Source organism: Oryx dammah, unplaced genomic scaffold, assembly GCF_014754425.2.
Source record: "Oryx dammah isolate SB20612 unplaced genomic scaffold, SCBI_Odam_1.1 HiC_scaffold_27, whole genome shotgun sequence".
Lineage (NCBI taxonomy): Eukaryota > Metazoa > Chordata > Mammalia > Artiodactyla > Bovidae > Oryx > Oryx dammah.
Window position 1 is genome coordinate 4013624 of NW_024070211.1, and position 27294 is coordinate 4040917.

The following is a 27294-nucleotide window of genomic DNA, read 5'->3' on the forward strand; positions in this document are numbered from 1 at the left end:
GGATGTGTGGAAGGGGGGTGGGGGATCAAAAGAAGGGGAGGGAGGGGTGGGGAAGAGGAATCCCTGTGGCTGGGGGTACTGGGGTGTCCTGTGTTTTCATGAGGCTGAGCGCCCCAGGCCCAGGACACAGAGATGCTGGGCCACAGAAGCAGAGATGTCAGCAGGCGGAGCGTGAAGATGTTGCCTCATTTCCCCCTCGCCTCCCCTTTCCTTTTCCTTTTCCCCACACCACCCGTCTAAGCTGAGAGAAGACGCAGATTCAGTCCTGTTTGCTGGGGGTCTGGGGACACGTGGATGCCTTGGATGCCCCAGCTGCATTCTGCCCCTCCTGTGTCATCCTGATCAAATCACTTAAGGTTAGAAACCCAGTTTGCATGGGTGTTCACATCATGACCTCATGGGATCCTCCAGCCATGCTCACCATAACACATTATATCTCATTCAATCCTCATTACAACTCTACAAGATTGTGTTAGTGCACCCAGTTTACAGAAGAGAAAACTGAGACTTAGAGAGGTGGCGTTAACATCTCAAGGTCATACAGTGAATTAATGGCAGAGCCGGAATTCAACTCAGCTCCAAAGTGTGAGCTCTGCTATAATCCCAGGATGGAGGAAAGAGATGATCACTACCCTCACCGTACAGATGAGGAAACTGATTCAGGGAGGTCAGGTCGCTGCCAGTGGTTGTACAGATGGGAAGTGGTGGAGCCGGGATGCAAGCTCACTTCTTTTACCAGCAGCCCAGGTGTCTATTTTGCCAACAACAACCACCACCAAAAAGTGAGGCATCCTAAGTAGATGAGCTCAGAGATTCTCTCCAGCTGAGATCTTTTCACACTCTGGGTTGAGACAAAGAGGAATTGGAAGGAGGATGAGTGTAAATAAAGGAGCAACTTGACCTTATGGCTGCGCCTCACACTCCCTGACTCAGGAAGCCAGTGGGGCTGCCCCAGCCCTGCCCTTTCAGTCTCACCACACCCCTCATTGACGGAGTCATTCAACAAACAGGGTGGTCAACCCTGGGAGCTTGGATTTCCCAGACCACAAACTGACCACTCCAAGGCCTCTTCCCCGAAGCCAGAATGCCCACAGTCACGTCCTACACAGTGGCACCCGTCCCCTGACCCTCTGACTCATCAGCGCGTGCAAGCAGTGGGAGTGGTCCCCAAGCGAGCGTATAAAGCACCCGTGGACCCTGGGCATCCACGCTGGGACGAGCACACACACACCCGCTCCGTCCCCAGCCCTCTCCCTCACCCGCCCCGCCCAGCACCCCCAGGGGCGCGCACCTGGCCGCCTCCCGGCAAGGACACACCCCAGGGGAGGAGCTGCCGTCGCGGTGGGGCCCAGCCCACACCGGCTGCGAGCTCGCTTTCCGCTTCTCCGCCGGCCCCGGGGGATCGACATGGCCCAGGAGCGTCCCAGCCTCGCCCTGGAGCCCCAGCACGTCCAGCGGTTGCTGCTGTCCTGCCAAGAGGCCAAGAAGTCCGCCTACTGCCCCTACAGCCGCTTCCCCGTGGGGGCCGCTCTCCTCACCGGGGACGGCAGGATCTTCTCCGGTAAGGGCGGCGCCTGGGGGTCCCCTGCGCGGCAGCCTGGGCGGGAGATCAGAGGAGGACGCGGACGGGCCACAGGGGTGCTCCGTCTCCCCTCTCCGCTGGGCAAGGCCGCCACACCCCCTGGCCCTGCCTGCTGTTCCAGACGGCCGGGATGAATATACTGCTCAAGCCCCACGGCTTTCCATTCCTGGGGGGCCTGGGAAGCGGAGGCAAGATGGGGAAGGAAGGGGGGAAGGGGAGGCCACACATGCAGAGCCTCGGGCAGCTCCCGCTGGAGCCGGGAGGGAGAGGGTTAACACTTCCTGAGCCCCTCCTCTGTGTCTGGCACCCCGCAAAGACTTCAAGGCTACATCAGCAAGTCCTCACCACCCCCACCCCCACCCATCAAGCTAGGAGTTATGCCCGTTTTTTGTAGTGAAGAAACTGAGGTCCAGAGAGGTGACATGGTTTGTTCGAGGTCTCACGGGTTTCGGTGACCAGGGTTAAGGGCGCCCTAAACCCTGCTTTTTTCCTGTCACCCACCACCCACGGGGCTGGCTGGGCGTGAGATCGAGGAATCCAGGGCTGACTCCTTAGTCGAGCGTGGGCCTTGCAGAAAAGGAGCCAGGTGGGGTTCGGGTGGCCAGTATTGAATCCCTGCCTGGGGAGAGAGAGACAGGAATCTGAGCCGGCACTAATCTGTTCCTAAGCGACTTTTCTTTGGTTTGCTGGCTTCATAGAAAAACTCACTTGAACAATAATTCAGACTTGTTTTTGCTCAGCTTAGGGACATCCCCTTTAATGACAGTGGGGAACGGGGCGTGGAGGTGGCAGGTAAGCGGAAACGCCAATTGCCCACCCCCCCCACCCCCCACCCACCCGCTTTCCCACCGCTGCCCCACACAGATGAGGACTGGTCCAGACAATAGATGCGAATCCCCAGTCGTGCCGCTCAGACTCCCCCTTCCACCTGGCGGCAGCCATTTGAAAGACCAGAGGCTCACATGTGTAATCTCACTGGTAGCCCACACCCACCCCAAGCACCCCCCCGGGTCAAATGTGAGCCCCTTGCCCCCACCGCTGTTCAGCTGGGAGCCTGGCTGGAGACCCACACCTCCCCCTCTACGGTGGCCCTGCTGGGCTGCCCTTGATGTTCATCTCATCCCTTCCCTTTTGAGATTGGAACTTAGAGTTTCCCTGACTCCCAAGTTTGCTTTCCTGTGGGGGATACAAAAATCTCTGAGTATCATGTGGAAATTCAGGCCTGGCCCAGTGGCTCAGATGAGCATTAAACATTAACCGCTACCTCAAACAACACTGCAAGCCACAGGCCCAGGGCCTTGAACGTGCAACCCACTATTGATTCCCCCAGCACCTCCGTATCCCTTCTGGATGGTGTACAGAGAGGGGCCCTCCCCATCCTTGCATTGATCTATTCATTCAACACATGTTTGCCAAGCACCAAGTATGTGCTAGGTGATGTATCAGGTGCTGGAGATGCCACTGGGAGCAGAAATGACGGTCCCTGCCCCGACGGAGGTCTCCACTCCTCTTGTACAGGCCATGGCTCCAAGTGGGAGAGAACAGATGAAGTGAGCAGAGGTGTGACCTGTTTAAATGGCAGGGAAGGACCTGACGTCGCCAGGAAAAGGGTCGTGCGGTGGGCATTCGTGGAGGCATTATGGGATGGGGTACAGGCCCTGGAGGAGTTAGAGACTCCTGAGTTTGCATCCTGGCACTGCTGTTTCTTGACTGTGTGTGACCCCTGGCTAACCCTCCTGAGTCTCAGCTTACACATCTGTAAACCGAGGATCACAGGGCCCGCCTTTCAGGATGGCTGTGAACAGAGCTGGTATTCCTGGCCCAGTGGTCCTCCCTATGGGTGGCGCCCCTGCCGCCTCAGTCACGAAGGATATCGGATTTCACCCCGGGTGTGAAGCTTTCCATGAGCTAATGCCTTTAAAGGGGTGAAAGTGCTTAGCACACAGTTTCTGGCCCACGATAGGACTGTCACCACTGGTGACTGCTTCTACTACCACTACCATTAATGGCATGATGGTGACGGTTTAGAGGCAGATTGTGGAGGACTTTGGAAGGCCAAATGGAGACACTGAGATTTGATGAGGTAGAAAGTAGGGAGCCAAGAAAAGTAACATGAAAGTGGGGTTTGAGGACAGTGCGTCTGACAGGTACCCAAGGAGGACGGGGGCAGAGGAAAGAGTGTCAAGGGGGTGATGTATGTCTTGCTTGCTGACTGCATGTTGCCTGGCCTGTAGTTCAGGTTCGTTGAATGTATGAGAGTGGTTTGGCCTAGGTCACTGGCAAGTGGGGTGAAGAGGAAGGAATTATCTGGGAGGGTTGTACAGGCAGATGGACTGGACCTAGGGTGGGCCATATAAGAATAAAAGGAAATAATATCATTCGAGGGTTTCCAGCCAGGGAGATCAGGGGAAGGATGAGACAGAGCTGGATGGTGCTGGGGACATTGTGGGTGGGAACCAAGAGTCATATTAGTAACTACAATGGATTAAGCCTTCTCTAAGCACTTCTATGGGGCTTCCCAGGTGGCTTAGGGGTAAAGAATCTGCCTGCCAGTGCAAGCGATGCAGGAGAGGTGGGTTCTATCTCTGCGTCAGGAAGATCCCTAGAGGAGGAAATGGCAACCCACTCCAGTACTCTTGCCTGGAAAATCCCATGGACAGAGGAGCCTGGTGGGCTACAGTCCATGGGGTCGCAAAGAGTCAGACCCAGCTGAGTGACTGAGCACACACACACTCACACACAAACACTTCTATGAAAGATCTTTTGCAGTTTCATAGCCACCACACGAGAGGAGACAATGCGTGTCGCCTGCATCAGAGCACTTCCAGTTGCAAATGCCAGAAACCAACCAGAACCATAATGGGCAAAAGTAGATCCTGCCTCAGGGACAGCTGGATCCAGGAACTCAAACGCCACCATGCGCTTCTTTATCCTGGATGCTGGTTCCTTTCTCTCATCTAAAGGTGGGCTTTCTCCAGGCATCAGGGAACATGAGCTCAGGCATCCCTAGTTTACATTCTTCCAGTCTTAAAAGCAGAGAGGGAAGAATTCTTTCCCACTAGCTCAAGATGGAAAAATTCCAGGGGAGGGCTCTGATTGGTCCCTCTCCAGTCACATGCACATCCCGGGGCCAATCACTGTTGTCACAGTGGGATAGTATGATGGGGCCAGCTGATTCATACACACGTTCCTCCTCGATGCAGAGAGGGTGATCTGTTACTACAAGAAGGAGTGTGGAGGTAACAAGCAGACCTAACCAAGAGCCAAATGGACCTTTACAAATGGGATAACTGAGGATCAGTTTTATCTGTTTCCAAATTCCTTGCTCCTTCTGCTGCCCCTCACTGCAGCATGGATGTGCAGAAGGGGGCAGAGAGAATTGTGCTGAGGAGAGGGGACCGATGGAGGGGATTCACCAGAACCCCTGGGTCTCCTTACTTAGAAGGAAAGGGAGAGCAGATGGCAGGAAGGCCGGGCTTGGAGAGGAGGGGACCTTGAACAACCAGAGGAAACCTGGTAGGGCATCAGGGGGTGAATCAGAGATGATTAGGACACAGACGCTGAAGCTCCAATACTTTGGCCACCTGATGCGAAGAGCTGACTCTTTGGAAAAGACCCTGATGCTGGGAAAGACTGAAGGCAGGAGGAGAAGGGGGTGACAGAGGATGAGGTGGTTGGATGGCATCACCGACTCACTGGACATGGGTTTGAGCAAGCTCTGGGAGTTGGTGGTGGACAGGGAAGCCCAGTGTGCTGCCGTCCATGGGGTCACGGAGAGTCAGACAGGACTGAGCGACTGAACTGAGAAGACAGGTCACAGCTGAACTCAGACGCTGTGAGTTTATAGCTCAGAGCGGGATGAGTCGGCCCAGTTCTGTGACTTTCTCCAGCCTCACAAAAGACTAGCCCTCTGTGGAGTTACCACCCTCAGGGGCAGCCGGTGTCTTGGCCAACTCAAAAGCAAGTCTGATAGCCTTGCCGTCACGATCTCGTCATTATGGCTTTATCTCCTCTGTTACCCCTGACCCCGGCCAGGGCCTTGTGCCCCTTGCAGCTGGGCCACCAGGATGGTAATTAATAACTCCAACAATTACCTTCTGTCGTTGCCATGGGGAGAGGAGAGGAGGAGGTGCTCGTGGGGGAGAGAGAGCTGCTGGGGGACTGGGGCAGTGAGGACCCGGAGAAGAGTTAGGATGGGACACAAGGGGGCGGGGGTGGGGCCAGCCAGGGCTGCCCTGGAGTTAGTGCTCAGCCAGCGTTTGTGGCTGGCCAGATGGGAGGGGCTGGGGAAGACTCACGGAGGACCACCCTGTGGGCATCACCCAACAGATGGGGGACTTCCTCTTCTTCAGCTCAAGCTCTTGGAATGATGGTCTGCCCCTCCCTTTCCTCCTCTCTTAGAGCGATTGTAGCACTCTATATGTTGCTGTGGATGGAGGTGGGGAGGTCATGGAGTCACTTTACTGGATCAGCTGTAATTAATTTGGGAGGGACAAACCATATTAAAAAAAAAAGAAAACAAAAACTTAAGGACATTCTGGTTAACTGCTGAATGCAGCTTGTCTTGACTTAACCTTTAAACCTGATCCTTCATCTGTCTTCCCCCATCCAGTCCCTGCCCTCCGGATTCCCTCCTGGGACTCCCTTTCTCCCTCAGGACCACTCTTTATGCTTTATACAGCCCTGCTCTGCAGGCCTCCAGGTTCCCTAACCAGCTTTCTCTCCATATAGCCCTGCCCACCCGTTTCCATCCCAGCCTCATCCACTGGTCCTTTCCACCGTCACTCAAAAGCAGCTTATCACAAAGACAGGCTTGGCTAACACCCCTCAGCTCTCTGGTTGAGTTAGGATAGAATTCATTAGTGAAACCGCCGGGTTGCATTTGCGGTGGGCAGGGAGGCAGGAACACGGAGAGAGAGGAGTGCGCAAACACGTGGCCGTGACACTTCTCACGCGTGGCCCAGACCCACAGCCTCTGACACCTCCTAGGAATTTGTTAGAAGTTTCAGTTCATGGGCTCTGATCAAGAACTGCTAAAGCAGAAATTCAAGGGGTGAGGCTCAGAAATCTTGTTGTTTTTTTTAATTAAAAAAAAAATGCTTATTTGTTTGGCTGTGCAGGGTCTTAGTTGCAGCTCGTGGAATCTTTGCTCTTCCTCCCGACATGTGGGATCTAGTTCCCTGACCAGGGATTGAACCCGGGTCCCTGCACTGGGAGCACAGAGTCTTAGCCGCCAGACCGCCAGGGAAGTCCCTCAGAAATCTTTCAAGAAGCCCTCCAGGAGATGCCCACTTGCTTGAATGTAGGAAGCCCTGCTCTAATCTGAAGATCCCTCAGAAGGTAGAGTGGATGCAGACGGGGGCACAGTGCTCGCTTCTCTGGGGGACTGGTCCCAGTCACCTCCTTGTGAATTCCTTTCCCTGCTGTTGTCTTGATGATATCCAACCCCAGCTCTACCTTAAGTACCACAGTACCTTAAGTACCAAAACACCTCAGACACAACCTCACTGAAATACCACAAGGAAAAAGAACACTCTCTGTGTCTGTCAGGCCAGGACATGAGTTGGCTTCCTGCCCCTAGTCTCAGCTTTTACCTTCTGTAAAATGGGGTTGTAATAGCATTTGCCCTACAGAACTGTTAAAAATTCCATGGAGTGCCTGGTAGATAAAGTGAAAGTGAAAGTCGCTCAGTCATGTCCGACTCTTTGCGACCCCATGGACTACACAGTCCATGGCTTTCTCCAGGCCAGAATACTGGAGTGGGTAGCCTGTCCCTTCTCCAGGGGATCTTCCCAACCCAGGGATCGAACCCAGGTCCCCCGCATTGCAGGTGGATTCTTCACCAGCTGAGCCACCAGGGAAGCCCAAAGGAAAGCAATAAAAGAAAAGATTAAAAGAAAGCAATTAGTAGTAATAGCTCTATCTTCATAGTATTATTTTTGGTACAATCTTTTCTAAGTATGGATCCCTAACTTGGCGCCATCCCAGGCTGTCTCTCCTGTATGTTTGAGTCAGTGAGGCGAACACCAGGAATGGAGTTGGTTTGCCTGGATAGATAATGTTTTTGTTCTTTGGGCTCAAGAAGCAAAACAAAATTGTCTGGCCTTTCAGGATTACAGTTCACAGCCAAGGATTTCCTTCCTTCCTTCCTCCTCTTTCTGTTCTTTAAAGCAAGACTGGGAAATTACATTTGAACTTGCTAGAGGCCTCAAATGCACTTATTCCTTTGGACCTGAGACTTAGCATCAAAGTGCAAAAATCCAGTCCTTTGATCGTAAGTAACTGAGCATCCCTGTTTTAGGCTCTGGGCCCAGTGACTGTTCCAGGCCCTGATCGTACTGTAATGCACTATACAGACCAAGTCCCCACCCTTGAGAATTTACACTTGGGGAGTAATGGGGAAATTAGACAGCAGAAACTCTCCAGGAAAGTGTTAAGTATTAAAGCAGGAGAAATGGATTGAGAGAGCTGGAGGTGGTAGAGGGAGGAAGCAATTTTAGATAAAGTAATCAGGGAAGGCTTCTCTGAGGAGGTGACATTTAAGCAGAGACCTAGGTAGAGTGAGCCATGTGCTTAGAGCAGGGAAGAGAGTCCCAGGCAGTTGGAACAGCCAGTGCAAAGGCCCTGTAGCAGGCGTATACTTGGGAAACAGCTGGCAAGCAAAAGGAGATGAAGTCCAAGAGGTAGGCAGGTTGGCACCAGATGATGAGGGACTTTTGTAATCATGGAAGGGGTTTCAGAGTGGCCTGGAGGGCAGAGACAGGGCAACTGTCGCACCTTGAGAAGCAGCAGCAGAAACTCAGTCCCACGACCACCAAAGCCTTGACGTTCATGCGCTTAGGAAAAGCAGCTCCAGCTGCTGGACAGTTACTCTGTGCCAAAGCTTGTGCTCATTGCTTTACTTGCATGAACTCAACTCATTCCCACTAGAGGCCTGAGAGGAAGGTGCTATCATTTTCGTTTTACAAACTGAAAATGAGACATTCAAGGAGGTTCAGTCCCTTTCCCAAATTCTCAGAGCCAGAGGGCAAAGGGTCCCAAGGCGGAACAGAACCCACGGACTCTTTCTACAAAATTCTATTTGAACAGTAGGGTATGTGAGCACGCTCCCTTCTGAAATACTCTCTCCATCTCCTTAACTGGATTGTTGACATTTTCACACACAGCGAAGGAAGGGTTCTCTATAAGAGGTCATTCTGAACTTCAAAAGCAGACGCAGGCAATTGTCTTCAGAGTCTGGACCTCCGGCAGTCTGACAATTTGCTTTAAGAGCACCTCAGCAAAACCCAAGATTTATGTGAATCACGTCTAATGGGAAGAGTGTTCCTGAGTCAGGGACAAGGCAAGGGCTGGGAAGGTTGCTAGACCGAAGTGGAGTGGGGAGCAGTTCTTCTGCTTCTGGGAGCAGCAAACGTCAAACGCAAGGGAGCCAACTCTCGTCCCGGCCTGACAGACACAAGGAGTGGTTCTTATTCTTTGTGGCATTTCAGCGAGGCTGTGTTTTAAGCTGAGTTGGTGTTTAAACAAGGTCACAGGTCACAAAGGTGGGAGGGACAGGCAGGTGCGAGCAGGCAAGGATATGTTTAAAGGAAGTAATTTCCAGCAGGCATCAGAAACCTGGCTGGGGAGAGACTAGGTAGGGAGCAAGAAAGACTCAGTCATTTATTCACTGACCTAGCAGAGCGGCTGAGCATTCAGGCGCCCGCTTTCCAGGCTGCAGTAACTCACATGTGAATATGAACGCGTGCTTTGGCAAATCAGGCAGTCCATAAATATCAACCACTCCTTTCAGGGTTACAACTCCCTGACTGCTCGCTGTCCTGTATCCCAACTGTATTAATTGATTTCTGCGCAGTTGCAAATGATACAAAGGCATGTAAACTGTTTTAGGCAAAAGGAGGGTACGTTGGTTCCTATAACTAAACGGTGGCACGTACTTCAGGAGCAACCGGTAGCAGACGGCCAGACTCTTTTGCCACCATCTCTCATCTGAGTTGATTCTCATTTCACTGTCTCCTATTGGTCTCCTCTGTAAACAACAGAAACTAGGCCGCCAACAGGACCCAGGCCCAACTCGCAATGAGAGAACAACTGAAATTCCCTCACAGAAGGATAGTCTGATTGGCTCAGCTCTGATTGGCCCAGGGTAGGTCAGATGCTCAGCTCTGATTGGCCCAGTGTGGGTCAATTGCTCCGCTCTGATTGATCCAATGTGGGTCAGGTTTCATCCAACACTTGCACTTACATCCCATTGGCTATACCTATAGGACTCTAGGAAGCTTCCAGGGAGGCTGGGAAAGCAGTTTCTAGCTAGGCAGGGATGTGCCCAACTAAACTCCAGTGGGGTTTTGTTTGTTTGTTTGTTTGTTTGGCCAAACCTCCTGGCCTGTGGGATCTTAGTTTCCCAGCCAGGGATCGAACCCATCCCCCCTGCACTGGAAGTGCCGAATCTCAACCACCGGACTGCCAGAGAGAAATCCCTAAACTTCAGTGGGTTCTACTGGGAGTGTGAACACTGAGAACAATTAAGTCTTTGCCATAAAACCCCCTGTGGCCTGTGAGTATCTGTGTACTTCTTTCTTCACACACATTGGACCCACTTACAACTTCCTGAGGGTGACAATCCAAAGTTCACCCAGCCGCTGCATCCAGCCCTAGCAGCAGGATCCCTTGGTGGTGCACAGCCCCCCTTCTCAAGTTGAAATGTGGCCCTGATAATCCAGGGGCCTGAAAGGTAAGAAGTAGTCATCTGCCCCTCCCTTCATACCAGCTCAGGCACCACACAATGTGGAGTAGGAAAGACTAACCGTCATCAAATCTCCCATTAGGCAAATGGAACACCTGTGGACCACCAGTCCGTGCAGTTACCAAGTCTGTGGGGCAAGAAGTGTGAAGACTGGTGCACTGGAGTACACCTTGCCTCCCTTTTCCGTCCTGGGGGTAACTCCCTTGTCCACTGAGGCTGCTGGCTTTGCCCTCTGGGAGCTTCTTCCTTGACCATTTATCATCCTCGGCCATACAGCTAAAGTGGGTGTCCAAGAGAATGCCCTCCTGGAGGGCACACAGCTCTCTCAGCTTACTTCTGATGGTAGGGTCTGGGGGAGCCCTGGATTTCTCTAGGGACTGAACAATCGCAGGCTTTTATAGGCCAGACCTTTGGCTTCATTGGCTATTCAATTCTCTCACACCCAAAGAATCCTTTCTGTGGAATAGTTCTTCAGCCTGTCAACTCCCCTGTTTTATTAACTGGTTTCCCTGCCCAGCCCTGCCCTGCTGCCTCATTTGAATGGTGGCTACCTTGAAGCACCCAAAACAATGGCTAGGTGGAAATGACAGCCTTAATCAGATCTTTGCCACAGGGCTGTCTCACGTTGCCAGGTAGAAAAATCCTCTGAGTCAGTAATATAGTTTGCCTTCCAGTTTATTACAGGTTGGGGCTTTATCAAATAATCTGCCAGGAGTATCAAGGGCCATGAGCTTTCCTTCTTGCCATATGTTTGTTTTCTTTCACGTTGGTTTAGTTGCTAAGTCGTGTCCGACTCTCGTGACCCCATGGACTGTAGCCTGGCAGGCTCCTCTGTCCATGGGATGCTCCAGAAAAGAACACTGGAGTGGGTCACCATTTCCTTCTCCAGGGGATCTTCCCAACCCAGGGATCAAACCCGGGCCTTCTGCATTACAGGCAGATTCTTTACCGACAGAGCTAAAAGGGAAGTCCCATTCCCAACTGCTAAGCCAAGGCCACTTAGTTTGGGTTTTATTCTTTTTGTCAAAGCTACATCTTATTTTTACTGCAAATTTCTGTTTTAGTTGGATATAGGTTAAGTTACTAAAACCAAAAGATCCCAAAATGCAGAATTCTTTTTCTCTCCTATAATGATTTAGAGTAGGCAGCTGGTCCAGGGCAAGTTAGGGCTTCCCAGGTGGTGCTAGTAGTAAAGAACCCCCAGGCCAATGCGGGAGACATAAGAGACATGGGTTCGATCCCTAGGTCCGGATGTTCCCCCTGGAAGAAGGCATGGCAACCCACTCCAGTATCCTTGCCTGGAGAATCCCCATGGACAGAGGAACCTGGCGGGCTACAGTCTGTGGGGTCGCAAAGAGTTGGACACGACTGAAGCAACTGGGCAAACACGCACCAGGGCAAGCAGGCAACTCAACCCTGCTCCAGGAGTTGACCAGGTTTCCAAGTTCCTTCTGTTTTGTTGCAGTTCCATCCTCATGAGCATGAGCATAAAGCACATGGTCAAAGCTGTCCCACCCCACCCCAGTCTCTGCAGGAGAGAAGAGAGGACGAGGCAAGCAGTCTCTTTACAAAAGATGTGATCCAGGAGTTTCCCACCTCACTTTGTGCCACATCCTATTAGGCAAAATGCTGCAAGAGAGGCTGGGAAATGTAGTCTCTGAGCGGCCATGGGGTCAGCCATATTGGAATGGGAATCACCTGTATTACTTAAAGGAAGAAGGAGAAAATGAATACTGGGGAACAGTGAGTATCCTGCCTCAGGGAGAAGGGCAAGCTGTGAAGAGTGACATACTGCCTATCACCCTGATGGTCCGGGGAGAGTCCAGCTCCTGTGGCCTTCGGTTCATGGCCCTTGCCCATTTGTCCCCAGGGACACTCCACAGAGGGCCACCGGGGAGGACTCCCTTACTCCTGATTGTGCCACCTTGGCAGCCCACCTTTCACTGGAGGAAATCGATGGCCTTAAGGCTTGTATAATCACAGACACCCTTTGCAAAGCCTGGGAGCTTTTTGTTCCTTAGTTTGTTGCTTTTGACTCTTCTGTTTTGCAAATCAACTCACAGAGAACCCTGGTTGAACTCTGACAGCTGGTATCCACATCAAAAATTTGACCCAGGCCCGATCTTTGAATCAGCATCGCTACCATGCCCCATGCTGTGGTTTCTGTCTCTGAGATGCAGGCGGGGGCTCTGCTCACCCTCTTAAGCCTCAGCATCTCCTTTGGCCCTGACCTCTGCTGGGAAAATGAGGGTGGGTTCATCAGCCCTGTGAGGCTGCGCCTGCTCTCAGGTTCTGCCTCAAGATGCCAGCACTGGGGAAGTGATGAGAGTGGGAATTCCTTGGGCAAAGCCACCACACCAGTGAGTCACAAGCCTCCCAGTGCTTCTGGTCAAATTGCCCTCTCCTTCCCCTACCTTGTTCTGAGTAGCGGGTCCCTCCCAGCTCTGGAATGGGGCAAGCTTCTTACTCAACACATGCAGCAGGAAGTGGTTTTGCTGGTAACACAACTGGGCTCTCCTCTCTTCTCAGGGTGCAACATAGAAAATGCTTGCTACCCGCTGAGCGTCTGTGCCGAACGAACTGCCATCCAGAAGGCCATCTCGGAAGGGTACAAAGAGTTCAGGGCAATCGCTATTGCCAGGTGAGTGAGAAAGGCCAGTCGTGGCAATGTTCATTCATCTATTCAGCCAGCGTCCACCACACACCTGTTACTCATTCATTCATTCATCTGTGGTGTTTATTCTGAACTTCCTATGTGCCAGGCACTCTAGGGGCTGGGCTGAAAGTAGAAGATAAATAAGAAACAGACTCTGCCCTTGGTAAGCCTAAAGAGCAGATAAACAATCAGGACAACTCTAAGACAAAGGGAGGTGTGTTCTTGTTCTGATAGTAGTGCAAAGTACAATAGCATCCCTACAAGTTACAATAGAAAGGCCACTAAGAAACCTAAAGCAAGAGGGACCTAAAAGTCACCTGATTAGACTTCCTGGCCACTGTACCCATTTTACAGTTGAAGAAACTGAGATCCAGAGAGGATGAGTAGCTTTCCTAGGAATTAGTGGCAAACCTGGGACAGACAGATCTCTAGAGGCTGACTCCAGAGCTCATTCCACTTTGCTGTGCTGTGACGGGAAAGGAAACCCTCTTCCTGCTCTCCTTGAGCCGATCCAGGGATCCTGTCTTCACTGTGCGAGGTGACACCTTTGCTTGGCATCAGTCACCCCTAGGTGCAAGAACCAGGATAAAAGGACAGGCTGGTGGGGTGACAGCCAGACAACCCAGGTTATGGTCTAAACTGATCAGATTCCAGCCTGAGTTCTGGCTGAACAAGGGCACTTATCAACTCTCTCTACATGCCCCAAACAGAAATATCCAAGTTCCCACTTGTGCCCTCAAAGGGAATTCTTTGAGTTCTGGTCATGGACCCAGACTCAGTGGCTTCAGGATTCAAGTGATATGAATGGGCTGTTTTATTAATTCAGACCCCATTACACTTCTGATTTAATGATAAATTGTTCTTGTGTGTACCGTTGCATTGTCTGTGAGAGAGAGTTCTCTTAGCAAGATAACAGCACAGGGAAAATAGGAAATGTTGAAGCTACCCAGAAATAGACTGCAAGGCTGACCCGGTGTTGGTCTTTAGAGACATCTGGCTGTATGGGTCATGGACTAGGAGTGAATGATCTCTTCGTTGTCGGGGAGATGCAGGCCTTTTCTGGCAGAAATATGAGGACCAGGAGCAAGGCTGATGGGGTCTGCATGACAGAAACCCGCCTCCATTTCTTTGATAAGATCCTCAGTGGGGCTTGGTCTGGCCCCGAGGTGATCCACTTTGTTGAAGGTTTTTTCCCCGTGAGTAACTGGAGCCAAGGATGCACTTCTGGAGGAGGGCCTCAGCTTCTGAGAGCTCTCCCTGGGACCAAGGTCTGTCCTGACTTCCCTCCGGCTTTGGGAGGAATAAATGAGGCCACCTGGGGAACATTCTGTGCTGATGAGCAGAGATCAGGATGTGAATTACACTTCAGGGGAAAAAAAAGAGGTGGGGGGATAGCTCAATTTCAAAGCTGATCCAAGAAAATAATGATATTCTGCGGAAAAGGAGGCCAAAGTCAACAAAAGGAGAATGGCAAGGTGGCCCTGTTCTGTTTAGAATGTTCCAGTTGAAAGACTTTTTCTCTTGGTCATTGTCTGCTCTTCAACATGACTGGGTTTTGTTTGTGATGATTAGTAAATGTCCTTGTTGACACAAAAACTGCATTTTTTCCAGCGCCCAACCGCTCCCCTCTGGGTGCTCAGCCTGCGCTGGCATCCCCAAGCCGGAAAAGCAGTCATTACTGCGCTAATGATTTGTTAAATTGAGAGTGTGGATTTAGAGAGTGAATGGGAAGTGCCAGCTCCCTTGTTAGCGCTGATGGGCGTGCACTGTCTCAGAGAGTCCCCCTCGAGATCTGTGAAATGCAGTGTGCGCAGCTCAGGGGGGATTTGGCTAATGAGGTGATAAGCTTGCCCCCCCTGGGGTCCCTGCTGTCATCATCGAAGTCGATAGGTTTCCAGCCCGTCAGGTCTGATGAGCTGGCCTCAGTGTGTGCCCAAGGTCAGCACAAACCACAGGAAACTGTCAGTACCCAGCACAACGCAGGGGAGGCAGAGGGTGGAGGAAAGGGGTGGGGGATGAGAGGAAGGAAGGTCCCTGTGTGCCCAGCACCTTCTGGGATGCTTCTTGTCCCACCTCTCCCCTGAGCCTAACCACTGTCTGCCTGTAGCTGTGACATTTACACACAGATTTGATCTCCCTTTGAGACATCAAGGTCCCTGGCAGGCTGGGATTCTCTGATGGGTCTTTGTTGCTCCCTCCCATGCTTGCCTAGCATAGAGCAAGCTCTCAGCCAACACGCGTGCAATGAAATAAAAAACAGAGACTTCCCTGGTTGTCTAGTAACTAAGACTCTCTGCTCCCAATGCAGGGGGCCTGGATTTGATCCCTGGTCAGGGAACTTCCTGGTGGCTCAGAAGGTAAAGCGTCTGCCTACAATGCGGGAGACCCGGGTTCAATCCCTGGGTTGGGAAGATCTCCTGGAGAAGGAAATGGCAACCCACTCCAGTGTTCTTGCCTGGAAAATCCCATGGACGGAGGAGCCTGGTTACAGTCTACAGACCCCAGTCCATGGGGTCACAGAGTCGGACACGACTGAACGACTTCACGTTCACTTTCGTTCAGGGAGCTAGATCCCATATGCCACAGCTAGGACCCCGCACAGCCAAATTAATTAATTAAAAAAAAAAAGGATTTGGTGGACTTCCCTGTGACTCAGTGGTAAAGAATCTGCTTGCCAATGCAAGAGAGGCTGGTTTGACCCCTGATCCCAGGAGATCCCACATGCCCTGGAGCCACTGAGCCCGTGCGTCACAACTATTGAGTCTGTGTTCTGGAGCCCGGGAGCCGCAGCTGCTGAAGCCCCGCAGGCGCCCTGGAGCCCGCGCTCCACAACAGGAGAAGCCCCGCAGAGAGAAACCCACCCCACAACTAGAGGAGAGCCGGTGCAGCAGCAAAGACCCAGCACAGCCAAAAATAAATACAAAGTAACAGAGTCCAGGACTTCCCTGGCAGTGCAGTGATCAACATTCTGTGCTTCTAATGCAGGGGGCACAGGTTCGGTCACGGGTTCGGTCACGGGTTTGGTCCCTGGTCGGGGGAAGATCCTGAATGCTGTACGATGCCGCCAAAAAAACCCAAGCACAGCCTCCAAAGAGCTAAGGAGAGGCTCTGGCTGCAACATCAGCCGCTTGGTAACCAGAAGGGTTCATCTGGCTCAGTGTGCATCCTGGGCAGGGGTCCCCACCCTCTCAGGTCCGCAAGGGATCCCTCTATAGCTAGGAGTGTGAGTGTGCTCAGTGAGGACCCACCTTTCCATGAGCAGATGCTTTCTTTGCCTAGACCCCCACAGGTAAAAGGGAGTTGTCATGAGGGTTAAATAAAGCAGCAGCCCTCCACTCTCTCTCCCCTCAGCTGCTTTATTCAATTCACAGCATCTGTCTCTAGCTGTAATTGATACGTGGTTGGCTGATAGGCTGATTGTGTTGCTGGTCATCTGGTTCACCTGATTAGTCAAAACCTCCCGAGTGCAGTGAATTTCACCTGTTTTGCTCACGGCTCTATCCCCGGCACAGACAGTGCCTGATGTGTAGTAGGTGCTCAGTAAATAACTGTTTGTCAGTTAACATGAGAAACACTATAAGATGCTTTGGAGGGATTCTAGCACATTCTAGGCATCTATTAAACAATCTGATAATTATTGTTAATACAAAATAGGTAAATTAATTATATAATATTATACCACATAAAGCACATAGTATATAAAAAGCTGTATATGAAAAGGTATGAAATTTATGACAGAGCTTATCTATCTAAAGGAATAATGCCCAGTGACTAGTATAGGCAGTAATAATGTGTGTATAGCATTCTAAAGTTTCGGAAGTTCTTTGCCCATCTTAGTTCATTTTATCCTAGCATTTCTACAATGTGGATGACATTCCCCACATTTTATAGGCAAAGAAATGACCCTTGCACGGGTTAAAATGACTTGGTCAAAATCACACGTAATTAACAAAAGGAGGAACTGATCAAGAACTGGATTTTAAATCCTGTGATCTTCCAGAGACATCAGAGAACTGTGGGTCTTAGAAGCGCAAAGATGATGGTGACCACTGGCTTAACCTCTGATGCTTCATCAGGCTTGGCGGTTCCTACAGTTTCTTCTTTCTTTAAACACCATCCTTTGTCCTGCTCAGAACTGGAGGGCTGCCTGCGGGTGCCTTCATTCTCAGAGACAACCCCTTGGCTGTAAGCTTCTCTTCTCCAACTTTCTCAGATGCAAGCTGCCCAGTTTTTTCAAGGACTCACATGTGTCTTATTCTTTTATGCCTCAGGACCTTTACTATATCCCTTGTTGGCAACAGAGAAAAACCCAGAGCTTCAGAATAGCACTGTTACTTCATCTTAGTGAACCTGTGTCCTTGATGATAAAATGGTCATCTGGATGCTCAGGTTATACTGAGAGTTAAATGAGATAATGTCTGTAAGAGCCTGATCCAGAGCTTGGAGCAGATCAGGTGCTCACTAATGATGACTTAGGAACTTTACGCTTCCTCCAAGGACCAGGTCAATGCCACCTCCTCCATGAAATACTCTCTCTCCCTCCCTAGTCAAGGATCAACTCCTGCTTACCGTGTGTTCTTACCGCATGTTGTTTGAAATGATAACTCATCTAGTTTTCTTTGTCACCTACTGGGCTGAAGGCCAGAGACAAATTCACTTTAACCTTTGTGTCCCTGGGTTGTGGGTGACAGTAAGTGTTCACTAAACATTCATTGAACACACCAATGGAAAGAATAGTCCTACCCATGGTCTTGCCTCTTGCAAGTGTGGAAAGTTCTGTCCACTTCTTCTCAGCTTCTAGGCCATGGCTCATTTGTGAACCAGGAACTGCCTGGAGGGATTTGACTTAATCTGCAGGGATTTGACTTAATCTGCAGGCAGGCAGGACTCCTGAATTTAAGCAATCATTCTCATGTTTCCAAAGAGACTGATCCATGCTTTCTCTGCTTCCCCAGTGACTTGCAAGATGATTTTATCTCACCCTGCGGGGCTTGCAGACAGGTCATGAGAGAGGTAAGCAACTTCTCTTTCTTTCTGGAATGGATTTCCCAGACTCTTCCCTGTTCTTCCGGGCCCCGGGAGCCAAGCCAGGCCAAGTGAAGGGACACAGCGACTTTCCTATTAGCTGGGTTGGCTGACTCCTAAGGCCTTCCCAAGCTTGCATGAATCACTGGAAATTATTCTTTCATTCAGCAAATACTTACTGAGTGAGTGTCTGTTCTGTGCTAGGCATTGACCTTGCTCTGGCGAGACAGCGGTGAAAAGACAGGCCAAGCCCTACACTCACAGGCATTACAGTCTAGTGTAGAAGACAGATGAATAAGGAGCAAAATAAATCAACAGTTAGAGTTGCTGAGAGTGATGAGGGCTACAGAGGAAAAAAATGCAGAAGAAAGGAGTTGAGAGTGACAGAAGGTGGAGCTGACTCTAGGTCAGAGTCAAAGATCAGCAAACAGCAGCCCACGGGCAGATCCAGACTTCTGCTTGTAAATAGTGTTTCTGGCATGCATCCACACACACCAATTCACACGTTCCCTCTGGCTGCTTGGGTCCTACCATGGGAGAGAGAGGGGTTACAACATGGACCTAAAGGCATAAAATATTTACTATCTGGCCCTTTATGGGGAAAAGCTTGCCAACCCCTGCTTTTAGATGGCCGAGAAGGGCCTCTCTTTGAAGATGACATTTGATCAGAGATATAAATAAGGAGAAAAGATGAGGCAGACCAAGAGCTCAAGATTTGCAGGTGGAGGAAGCAGCAAGTTTAATGCCCACACGCCTGGTGAGTTGCGTGAGCAGTATGAAAGCCAAAGAGGCTGGAACACGGGGCAGGGCTTGGTGGGTGGTGATGGGTGAAGACAGAGACGCGGTCAGGGATGCATCACACAGGCTCCAGAAGTCCGTGGATAGGGGATATATTTCATCCAGGAATAAAGGGAACTGAATCGTACACTTAAAAACGGTCAAAATGATAAATCTTATGTATATTTTGTGATAATAAAACACAAATTGGGGGAAGAAAAGAATAAAGGGAATTCAGTGGCTATTTTTAAGAAGAGACTCGAAGGATCTGGTGTACTTTTTACAAAGATCTTGGTTGGAAGCCTTCAGTCTCTTCAATTCTAAAAACCAAGGGGCTGAATTCAATCCTTTCTTCTGAATCTGGGCTCAGTGAGGTTTTTGATGTGTATAGGTACATTTGAGGAAGAGGGATGTCAATAGCTCTGGTGGACTCTCAAAGGGGCCTGTGCCCGCCAGAGCCCCCAAAGGCTAAAGCCACCAACTTGAAGAGTCCCCAGGCCTTGAGCTCTGATGAGACATCCTTGACCCCTCTAAATACAGCATCTCATTTAATCCCCACGCCCCGCCTGGAGGGAAGTGTAGGTCGTTACCCCCATTTGTCAGAGAAGCAAGTGACCTGCAGAAGGACACACAGCCAGCCAGTCAGTGGCAAGCTGGCACTCACTACAGCCATTCCGGCCGACAGCAAAGCCCACACTCCCCTCATAAAGGCCCCCTCCCTCCCTTTATGGTCCTACAAAAAGGACAAATTATTTTTGGCCACAGTGGAGATAAATTGATGCGTGCAGAATCGGAGTGGCTTGTTCCATGAGGGCTTCTGCTTTGGGAGCTGCTGAAATTTGGGGGGAGGCGGGGGGTGTTTCAGTTTTGCTGTTGCGTCTTGGGGGGTTACTAGCATCTCTAGAACACACAGACATCTTCATCCTCCTGCTGCTTGCCAGGTCTGCAAATCAGGCACAGTTAGCAGGACTCATTTCCCAAATCTAAATGAAAAGTGCCACTAGGAAGGCTCTGAATTCACATTAGGGACTTGATTCACCTCCCATTAGAGGGGCACAAATGGCCACCCAGCACCACGGTGTGTCCCAGGCCACAGACAGCAAGCACATCAGGATGCCAGCTCCCTGACTCCCCAGGCCCTGCCTCTGTCTAATCGCTCAAGGCTGTTTCCTCCATGCAGATCAGATGTTGACAAATGAGAGATGCCGAATGGAAAAGCTGAAGGAGAGAGAAGCAAAACGGAAACCAAAATGCAAATAATAAGAGCTGAAGCTTGGGGGCTGGAGGCCTAAACTCGCCTCCACTCAACTTTCATCCACACCCTCAGGCAGAGCCCGCCAAGCAGAAAAATTATTTCCTTAAAACATTAGCTTTAAAAAGATGGATTGTGCCCGATAATAACTTGGTGATTCAGGCCAAAGCATCAACAGCAGGCTGCAGACCTGAGCAGTCACTAGGAACCGCTAATTGTCAGTAAAAATGGCTTCCATTGGGTATTTACTGTGTGCCAGGCACTGCGTGCAGGCCCTTTCCACCCATTACCTCCTTTATACACAGCATCTGGCCAGACAGAGCCTCAGGCTGTTGACTCCAACTCCCCAGGATACTCTCCATTACACTGCTGGCTTAACTCTCCACCCAGGACACCTATCTTCCTGCCTGATAAGTCTTTTGTCTCTAAAGCCATTTCACAGATCAAGACAGTGAGACCCAAAGAGTTTCATCATTTGCACTATGTTACTCTGCAAAGCCTCAGTTTTCTTATCCGTGAAATGGGAATAATATCCACCTGCCTCAAAGGGCAGATGATGCAATCCTGCATGTTCATTGTACAGTGTGTGACGGGGGAGGCATGCAACCTCTCCAGGTTCTCAGGAGTTATCGAGAGGCCCCAAGGGAGGAAGATATGAGTTGTTTGTCACAACAGGAGGGGATCTGGCCCCAGGGGTTAGATATTGTTCTTATAAAGCCCTATTGTTGTTCAGTTGCTAAGTCGAATCAGACTTTTTGTGACCCCATGACTGTAGCATGCCAGGCTTCCCTGTCCTTCACTATCTCCCAGAGTTTGCTCAAACTCATGTCCATTGAGTTGGTGATGCTATCTAGCCATTTCATCCTCTGCCACCCACTTCACCTTTTGCTTCAGGGCCTTTTCCAATGAGTCAGTTCTTCATATCAGGTGGCCAAAGTATTTAGTCCTAATCACAGAACACAGCATTTACTGCCCCTTAGCAATGTGCCAAGCACTGTGCTAACTGCTTATGCCATCTTTCACTGGCTCCTCCCTCAGGCCCTATCCACCAGGTATGATTATTATCATTCCCATTTTACAGGTGAGAAAACTGAGGTACAGAGAGGCACATTAGACAGTAAGAGGCACTCATCCCAGGCCAGACTCAAGCCAGGGGAGCCCTCACCCCTCAGCCACACCGCCTCCCTCACGCTGGCTTTGCCTCTTTTCCAGTTTGGCACTGACTGGGCTGTCTACATGACCAAGCCGGACGGCACATATGTTGTCAGGACGGTCCGGGAGCTGCTGCCTGAATCTTTTGGGCCCGAAGACCTGCAGAAGATCCAGTGAGGGATGGAGAGCACCCTCTGCCCAGGAGCCCCTGCGTTCCTACACGGGCTAAAGGGGACGACAACCTGGAGGACTTCATGAAGACATTCTCACAGACCTGGGGACACCTGCCAAATGGGTCCCAACCCCCCAGGCACTGAGCGGAGACTATTTTTCCAGTTAACACTGGAGCACCAGGTTTCTGCTGAAGTGATACAGCGTTTCCATTCCAGCCCTCCTTGCAACCCGTCTCGTCCTCCCCGGAACTCAGGGCACCCTGTCCCTCTCTTTCCTTCCCGTGGGCCCTCTTTCAAATTCCAACCTAGTCTGGACTGCTTCGCCATCTGCCTTCCCAAGGTTCTGTCCTGCTCTGGGTGACTTTTCTAATGATAAACATCACAAAACATTCCAGAGAGGCGTTTAGCTCCATCTCAATCCTTGCTGTAGCTCTCAGGAGGGGCAGTCTTTATGTTAAATAGAAAGACCTGGACTCTTTCTGCCAGGAAAAGAATCAGGCACCTTGGATCTGTGTAGCTGGTGTGGAGAGATGAGTCTTTAGGTCTCTCGTTCGTGCCTTATTCCGATGAGGGGCCGCTGGGCTGGGTCTTACTGCGAACAGCCATTTCTAGAATCTGTTCTGGGCCAAGTCAGACCTGGGCCCTGCAGGCCGTCACCCCCGCCACGTATAAAGGGGGGTGCTGTTTGTCTAGATGGCAGAGCAAACATCTCTGTGAGGACCTACTGTGTGTCCAATGTTTTTACCTGGATTATTTTGTATTTAAAGTACTAAGTAAAGTAGCTCTCTCCCCCTTCTTACAGTTGGGGGCCCTGGGCCTCAAAGAGGTTGAGTAACTTGCTTTAGGACCACAGCAAAGTTTAAACCAAAATCCAGGTCCCATCACTTCCCCTTTGTAAGGTATAGTTCGGGCCGAGGCAGAAAAGGAAAGATGACCTCAACGGAAGTAGGTTACCTTTTTTAGGCAAGGAGGGGCGACAGTCGACCAGGCTGAGCCCCGAGAGGGATCAGGGAGGCTCCGTATTTATAGGGGGGTTTGTGGAAGCGATAAGGGAAACGTTAATCAGGCGGGATGTTTTGGGTATTCTTTAGTTGAGGTGGCATTTGTAGTTGGGCAGGGGGTGATAAGTCTTCTGGGCAGGTGTAGGGGGTGGAAGGTTTCTGGACAGGGGGTGATAAGTCCCAGATAGATACAACCGGCCTGGAGCATCAGGGCGGGACCTAAAGTTCTGTTTTGTTTTCTCCGAAGTTAGATGATTCAGCAAGGGCCTTTGAGACTGTTGTTTTCTTTTCTAGGCCCAAAGACTCCTTCACCCCTAGGATCTAGAAACAGGGCCCGCTCTTTGCCATGTGCTGTGATGTAGCAAACCTGGAATCTGAACCAGGCCTGACTATGAGTGTCTTTTTCCACTTTTCCCGCAGCTGATGTCTGGCTGCCTTTATTTACTGAGTCTTTTCTATATGCCAAATACTGCAGAGAAAGATGTATAAGAAACAGTCTCTGCCTTTGAGGAATTTGCAATCTGATAGGGAGAGAGGTGTAAACAGGACTCACGCCAGAAATTACACTGTGATCTAGGCTGGTAGCAAGTGCAGGGGGCGCAGCACGCTGCCTTCTGGGGCGTGAAGAGGGTCAGAGAGGGAGTCTGTTTCGTTAGTGCAATTAGGAAGGTGAGGACTGAAAAGGGAAGGAGCTGGGCTGACTCTGTAAAGGGGGCTGGCAGCTCTGGGTGTCCTCCCTGGAGGAAATGGCCTTGGGGCCAGCCTTTGTGGCTGGGGTAAGAATAAAGCATGGGTTTCCTGTTTCACCCCTTCCCTGGGAGTCCTTTCTTTTGAGATCAGAGCATCTGCAGGGATTACTGGTGCATGCGTGCAAAGTCATTTCCATCGTGTCTGACTCTGTGTGACCCCGTGGACTGTAGCCCACCAGGCTCCTCTGTCCATGGGATTCTCCAGGCAAGGACACTGGAGTGGGGTGCCATGCCTGCCTCCAGGGGATCTTCCCAATCCAGGGATCGAACCCGTGTCTCTTACACCTGCCTATATTGGCAAGCTAGTTCTTTACCACTAGCGCCACCTAGGAAGCCCTACTGTCTGGTAAGACTGGCTTTTCCATTACCCACCCAGACTTACCTGCTGCCATCTCGAGAGACAGAAAAGTAATATTTCCAACATTCTGCATGATGCAAGACTGCACCCTGCCTTTCTCTAGAAATGGTTGCCGAGAACTTCAGCACCCTCTTCTGAATGTTCTCAACCAGGAGAAGTGAAGAAAGAAAAAGAAGAGAGGAAGCAGGAAGAAAACGGGCCAAGACATTAACATCAGTTAAAATTCTGATCAATGGGAATCTAAAGTAGTGGGTTATTTTCCCTTGTACATATCTAGATTTTTCAAATTCCCCAAATATTTCTTTTTCATTTAACAAAAACAACAAAAAGATGGTATGGCATAATGGAGTTAAACAGCCTCCAAACCGTGTGACCACCAAACTGTGTGATTTCATTACCCCGAGTCTCAATTTCCTCATCTGTAAATCAGCGGTGACAGCTCCCAGGGAACAGCACTGTCTATGGATCAAAGGAAAGAATGCCTTATTGAGAGCCCTGTGCTGGGCCCTCAGTAAGCTCTTGATACATGCCAGCTGTTCCTCTTATGAAGGGTGACAAACCTGGGTCCTTTGCAGATGGACGTGATTTTTGCAAACAGGCTTTTACACTTGTTTAATAATTTTTTAATTGAGTTCCTACTGTGTTGGAGGGCTGGGGCCACACCCTGGGGTTGCAGCAGTAAAGACAGATAAAATCACTGTCCCACGGGGCTCTGACTACCTGTGGGAAAGACATCTAAGTCAGCGGTTCCCAACCTTTCGGGCACCAGGGACCGGTTTCGTGGAAGACAGTTCTTCCCTGGACCAGGGGGTAGGAGGGTGGGAGATGGGCCAAGCCCATTACATTTACTGTGCACTTTATTTTTATTGGGAATTCCCAGATAGGGCAGTGGTCAAGAAACTGCCTTCGATTGCCAGGAGATGCAAGAGATTTGGGTTCAATCCCTGCGTCGAGAAGATCCCCTGGAGTAGAAAATGGCAACCCACTCCAGAATTCTTGCCTGGAAAATCTCATGGACAGAGGAGCTTTATGGGCTATAGTTCATGGGGTTGGATACAACTGAGCACGCATGCACTGCACTTATTTCTGATATTATTACATCAGTTTCACCTCAGATCATTAGGTATTAGAGCCCTGATCTAAATGATTCCAGGGACTTTCCTGGTGATCCAGTGGTTAAGACTTCACTTTCCAATGCAAGGGGTGCAAGTTCAGTCCTTGGTCTGGGAGCTGAGATTCCCACATGCCTTGCAGCCAAAAAAATAAAAATAAAAATAAAAAAAGATACAATATTATAACAAATTAAAAAAATACTTTTAAAAATCGGTCCACATTTTAAAAAAATCTTTAAAAAATAAACGATTCTGTCCATCATGACAAGGGCCACCCAAGGGGAAGTAAGTGCTCTGGGAGCAAGTCAGGGGGAATGGAGCTAGCCTGAGAATGGGCAGGGCAGCCCTAAGGAGGAGATATTTCAGCGGGGGCACAAGAAAGGTCAGCCAGTTAGGGAGTGGGATAGGAGGAGAGGCAAAGAATGAAGACTGGAGGACTAAGCCTAGTGTTCTTTTGTGGGTGCGTGCATGCTAAGTCGCTTCAGTTGTGTCCAGCTTTTTGCAGTCCCATGGACAGTAGCCCATCAGGCTCCTCTGTCCGTGGGATTCTTCAGGCAAGAATACTAGAGTGGGTTGCCATGCCCTCCTTCAGCAGATTTTCCTGACCCAGGGATCGAACCCACATCTCTTACATCTCCTGCATCGGCAGGCAGGTTCTTTACCACTTCATGGGAACAGACTGGGGAAAGCACTTTGCAAAGGATTCCAGAAATTGTTCGAACAATGTCCCCTTGAAAGAACGACACTCATTTGGCTGCAGAGAGGCTGGGATGTTTGTTTTAAATAAAAGCACTTTCATTTTGCAGTCCTGCTGTCCTGAGGGCTGTGATTTCAGAGCAGCACGTGTTCTGTTGTTTAAGGCTGTCTGTGTTTTTAGGACCCTAAAGCTAAGTCCCAGATTCCTGTGGACATAAATAGAAGCATGTATATCTCTGCCGCTCTTGCCAGCCGCTGCTAACTGCTTATGTAAACTACAAGATTCTTTAGGATTTCCTTTTGGCAGGGAGGAGGGAACAAACGTGATTCCCAGGTGCCAGGGGTACTTTGGGTGCCTGTGTCTGAAATGAAGCCAGAAAATGCTGTTCAAGAGTAAATAATGGAATGACCTAATAAGTCTCACATGCATGAGTGCATGCTAAGCACTTCAGTCGTGTCTGACTCTATGTGACCCTATGAACTGCAGCCCGCCAGGATCCACTGTCCATGGGATTCTCCAGGCAAGAAGGTAGGTTGCTGTGCCCTCCTCCAGAGGATCTCCCTGACCCAGGGATCAAACCTACATCTCTTACATCTAACCTGCATTGGCAGGTGGGTTCTTTACCACTAGCACTACCTGGAAAGTCCAGTAAGTCTCACGCATATATAATATTTTTATTGGATTATATGAACACAGAAAATACTTGGAAGGAATGCCTAGTCTGTTAATAGTTGTTGAGGGGTATGGGAAGGGGAAGTTAAGGGAGGACAAATTAAAACCTCTATGACTAAACAGGAAAAAAAAAAAAAAGATTGTGCTAGCTACCTATGGCTGTGTAACAAATTATGCCAAAAATTTAGCAGCTTGGGACAACAGAAATTTATTATCACACAGTTCCTGCAGGTCAGGAGTCTGGGATGAGCTGGGTCTTCTCAGTCTGCAGTTAAGGCATCACTGGGGCTGCAGGCTCATCTGAAGGCTCGACTGGGGAAGGATCAACTTCAAAGCTCACATGTGTGGCTGTTGGCAGGACTCCTACAGGCTGTTGCTGTTACTATTTAGTTCCTTGTAACATGAGCTGCTCTACTGGGCAATTCACAGCGCAGCAACTGGCTTCCCTCAGAAGAAGCATGAGGGGGAGCCAGAGAGAAGCCAGAGTTTTTTGGTAGCCTGATTGCAAAAGTAATATCCCATCACTTTGCCAAATTCTATGCCTTAGAAGATGTCCCTGAAGTGAAGTGAAGTCGCTCAGTCGTGTCCGACTCTTTGTGACCCCGTGGACTGTACTGTTTGCGACCCTGTGGACTGTAGCCTACCAGGCTTCTCTGTCCATGGGATTCTCCAGGCAAGAATACTGGAGTGGGTTACTATTCCCTTCTCCAGGGGATCGTCCCAACCCAGGGATCGAACCCAGGTCTCCCGCATTGAAGGCAGACGCTTTAACCTCTAAGCCACCAGGGAAGCCCCTGAAGACCAGCCCATAGTCAAGGGGAAGGGATTCCACAAAGGCATGGATACTGGTGTGGGGTGGGTGTCACTCTAAAGATGTAAAAATTGGGGCTTAGACTCTACACATGGACATCACCAGATGGTCGACACTGAAATCAGATTGATTATATTCTTTGCAGCCAAAGATGGAGAAGCTCTACACAGTCAGCAAGAACAAGACCAGGAACTGACTGTAGCTCAGATCATAAAAGTCCTTATTGCCAAATTCAGACTGAAATTGAAGAAAGTGGAGAAAACCACTAGACCATTCAGGTATGACCTGAATCAAATCCCTCATGACTATACAGTGGAAGTGAAAAATAGATTTAAGGGACTAGATCTGATAGATAGAGTGCCTGATGAACTATGGACAGAGGTTCGTGACATTGTGGAAGAGACAGGGATCAAGACCATCCCCAAGAAAAATAAATGCAAAAATGTAAAATGGCTTTCTGAGGAGGCCTTACAAATAGCTGTAAAAAGAAGGGAAGCGAAAAGCAAAGGAGAAAAGGAAAGATAAACCCAT

The 27294-nt window shown here is 50.1% G+C and overlaps 1 protein-coding gene across 1 annotated transcript; it reads left to right on the plus strand.

Moving 5' to 3' along the window:
• The first annotated feature begins 1156 nt into the window (after nt 1-1156).
• On the plus strand, nt 1157-25693 carry CDA (cytidine deaminase). The gene is made up of 4 exons (XM_040229470.1): nt 1157-1561; nt 12858-12969; nt 17940-17997; nt 21251-25693. Exons 1-4 carry the CDS (start codon nt 1408-1410, stop codon nt 21365-21367), a joined length of 441 nt encoding a protein of 146 aa, XP_040085404.1. The 5' UTR covers nt 1157-1407; the 3' UTR covers nt 21368-25693.
• Nucleotides 25694-27294: the final 1601 nt, after the last annotated feature.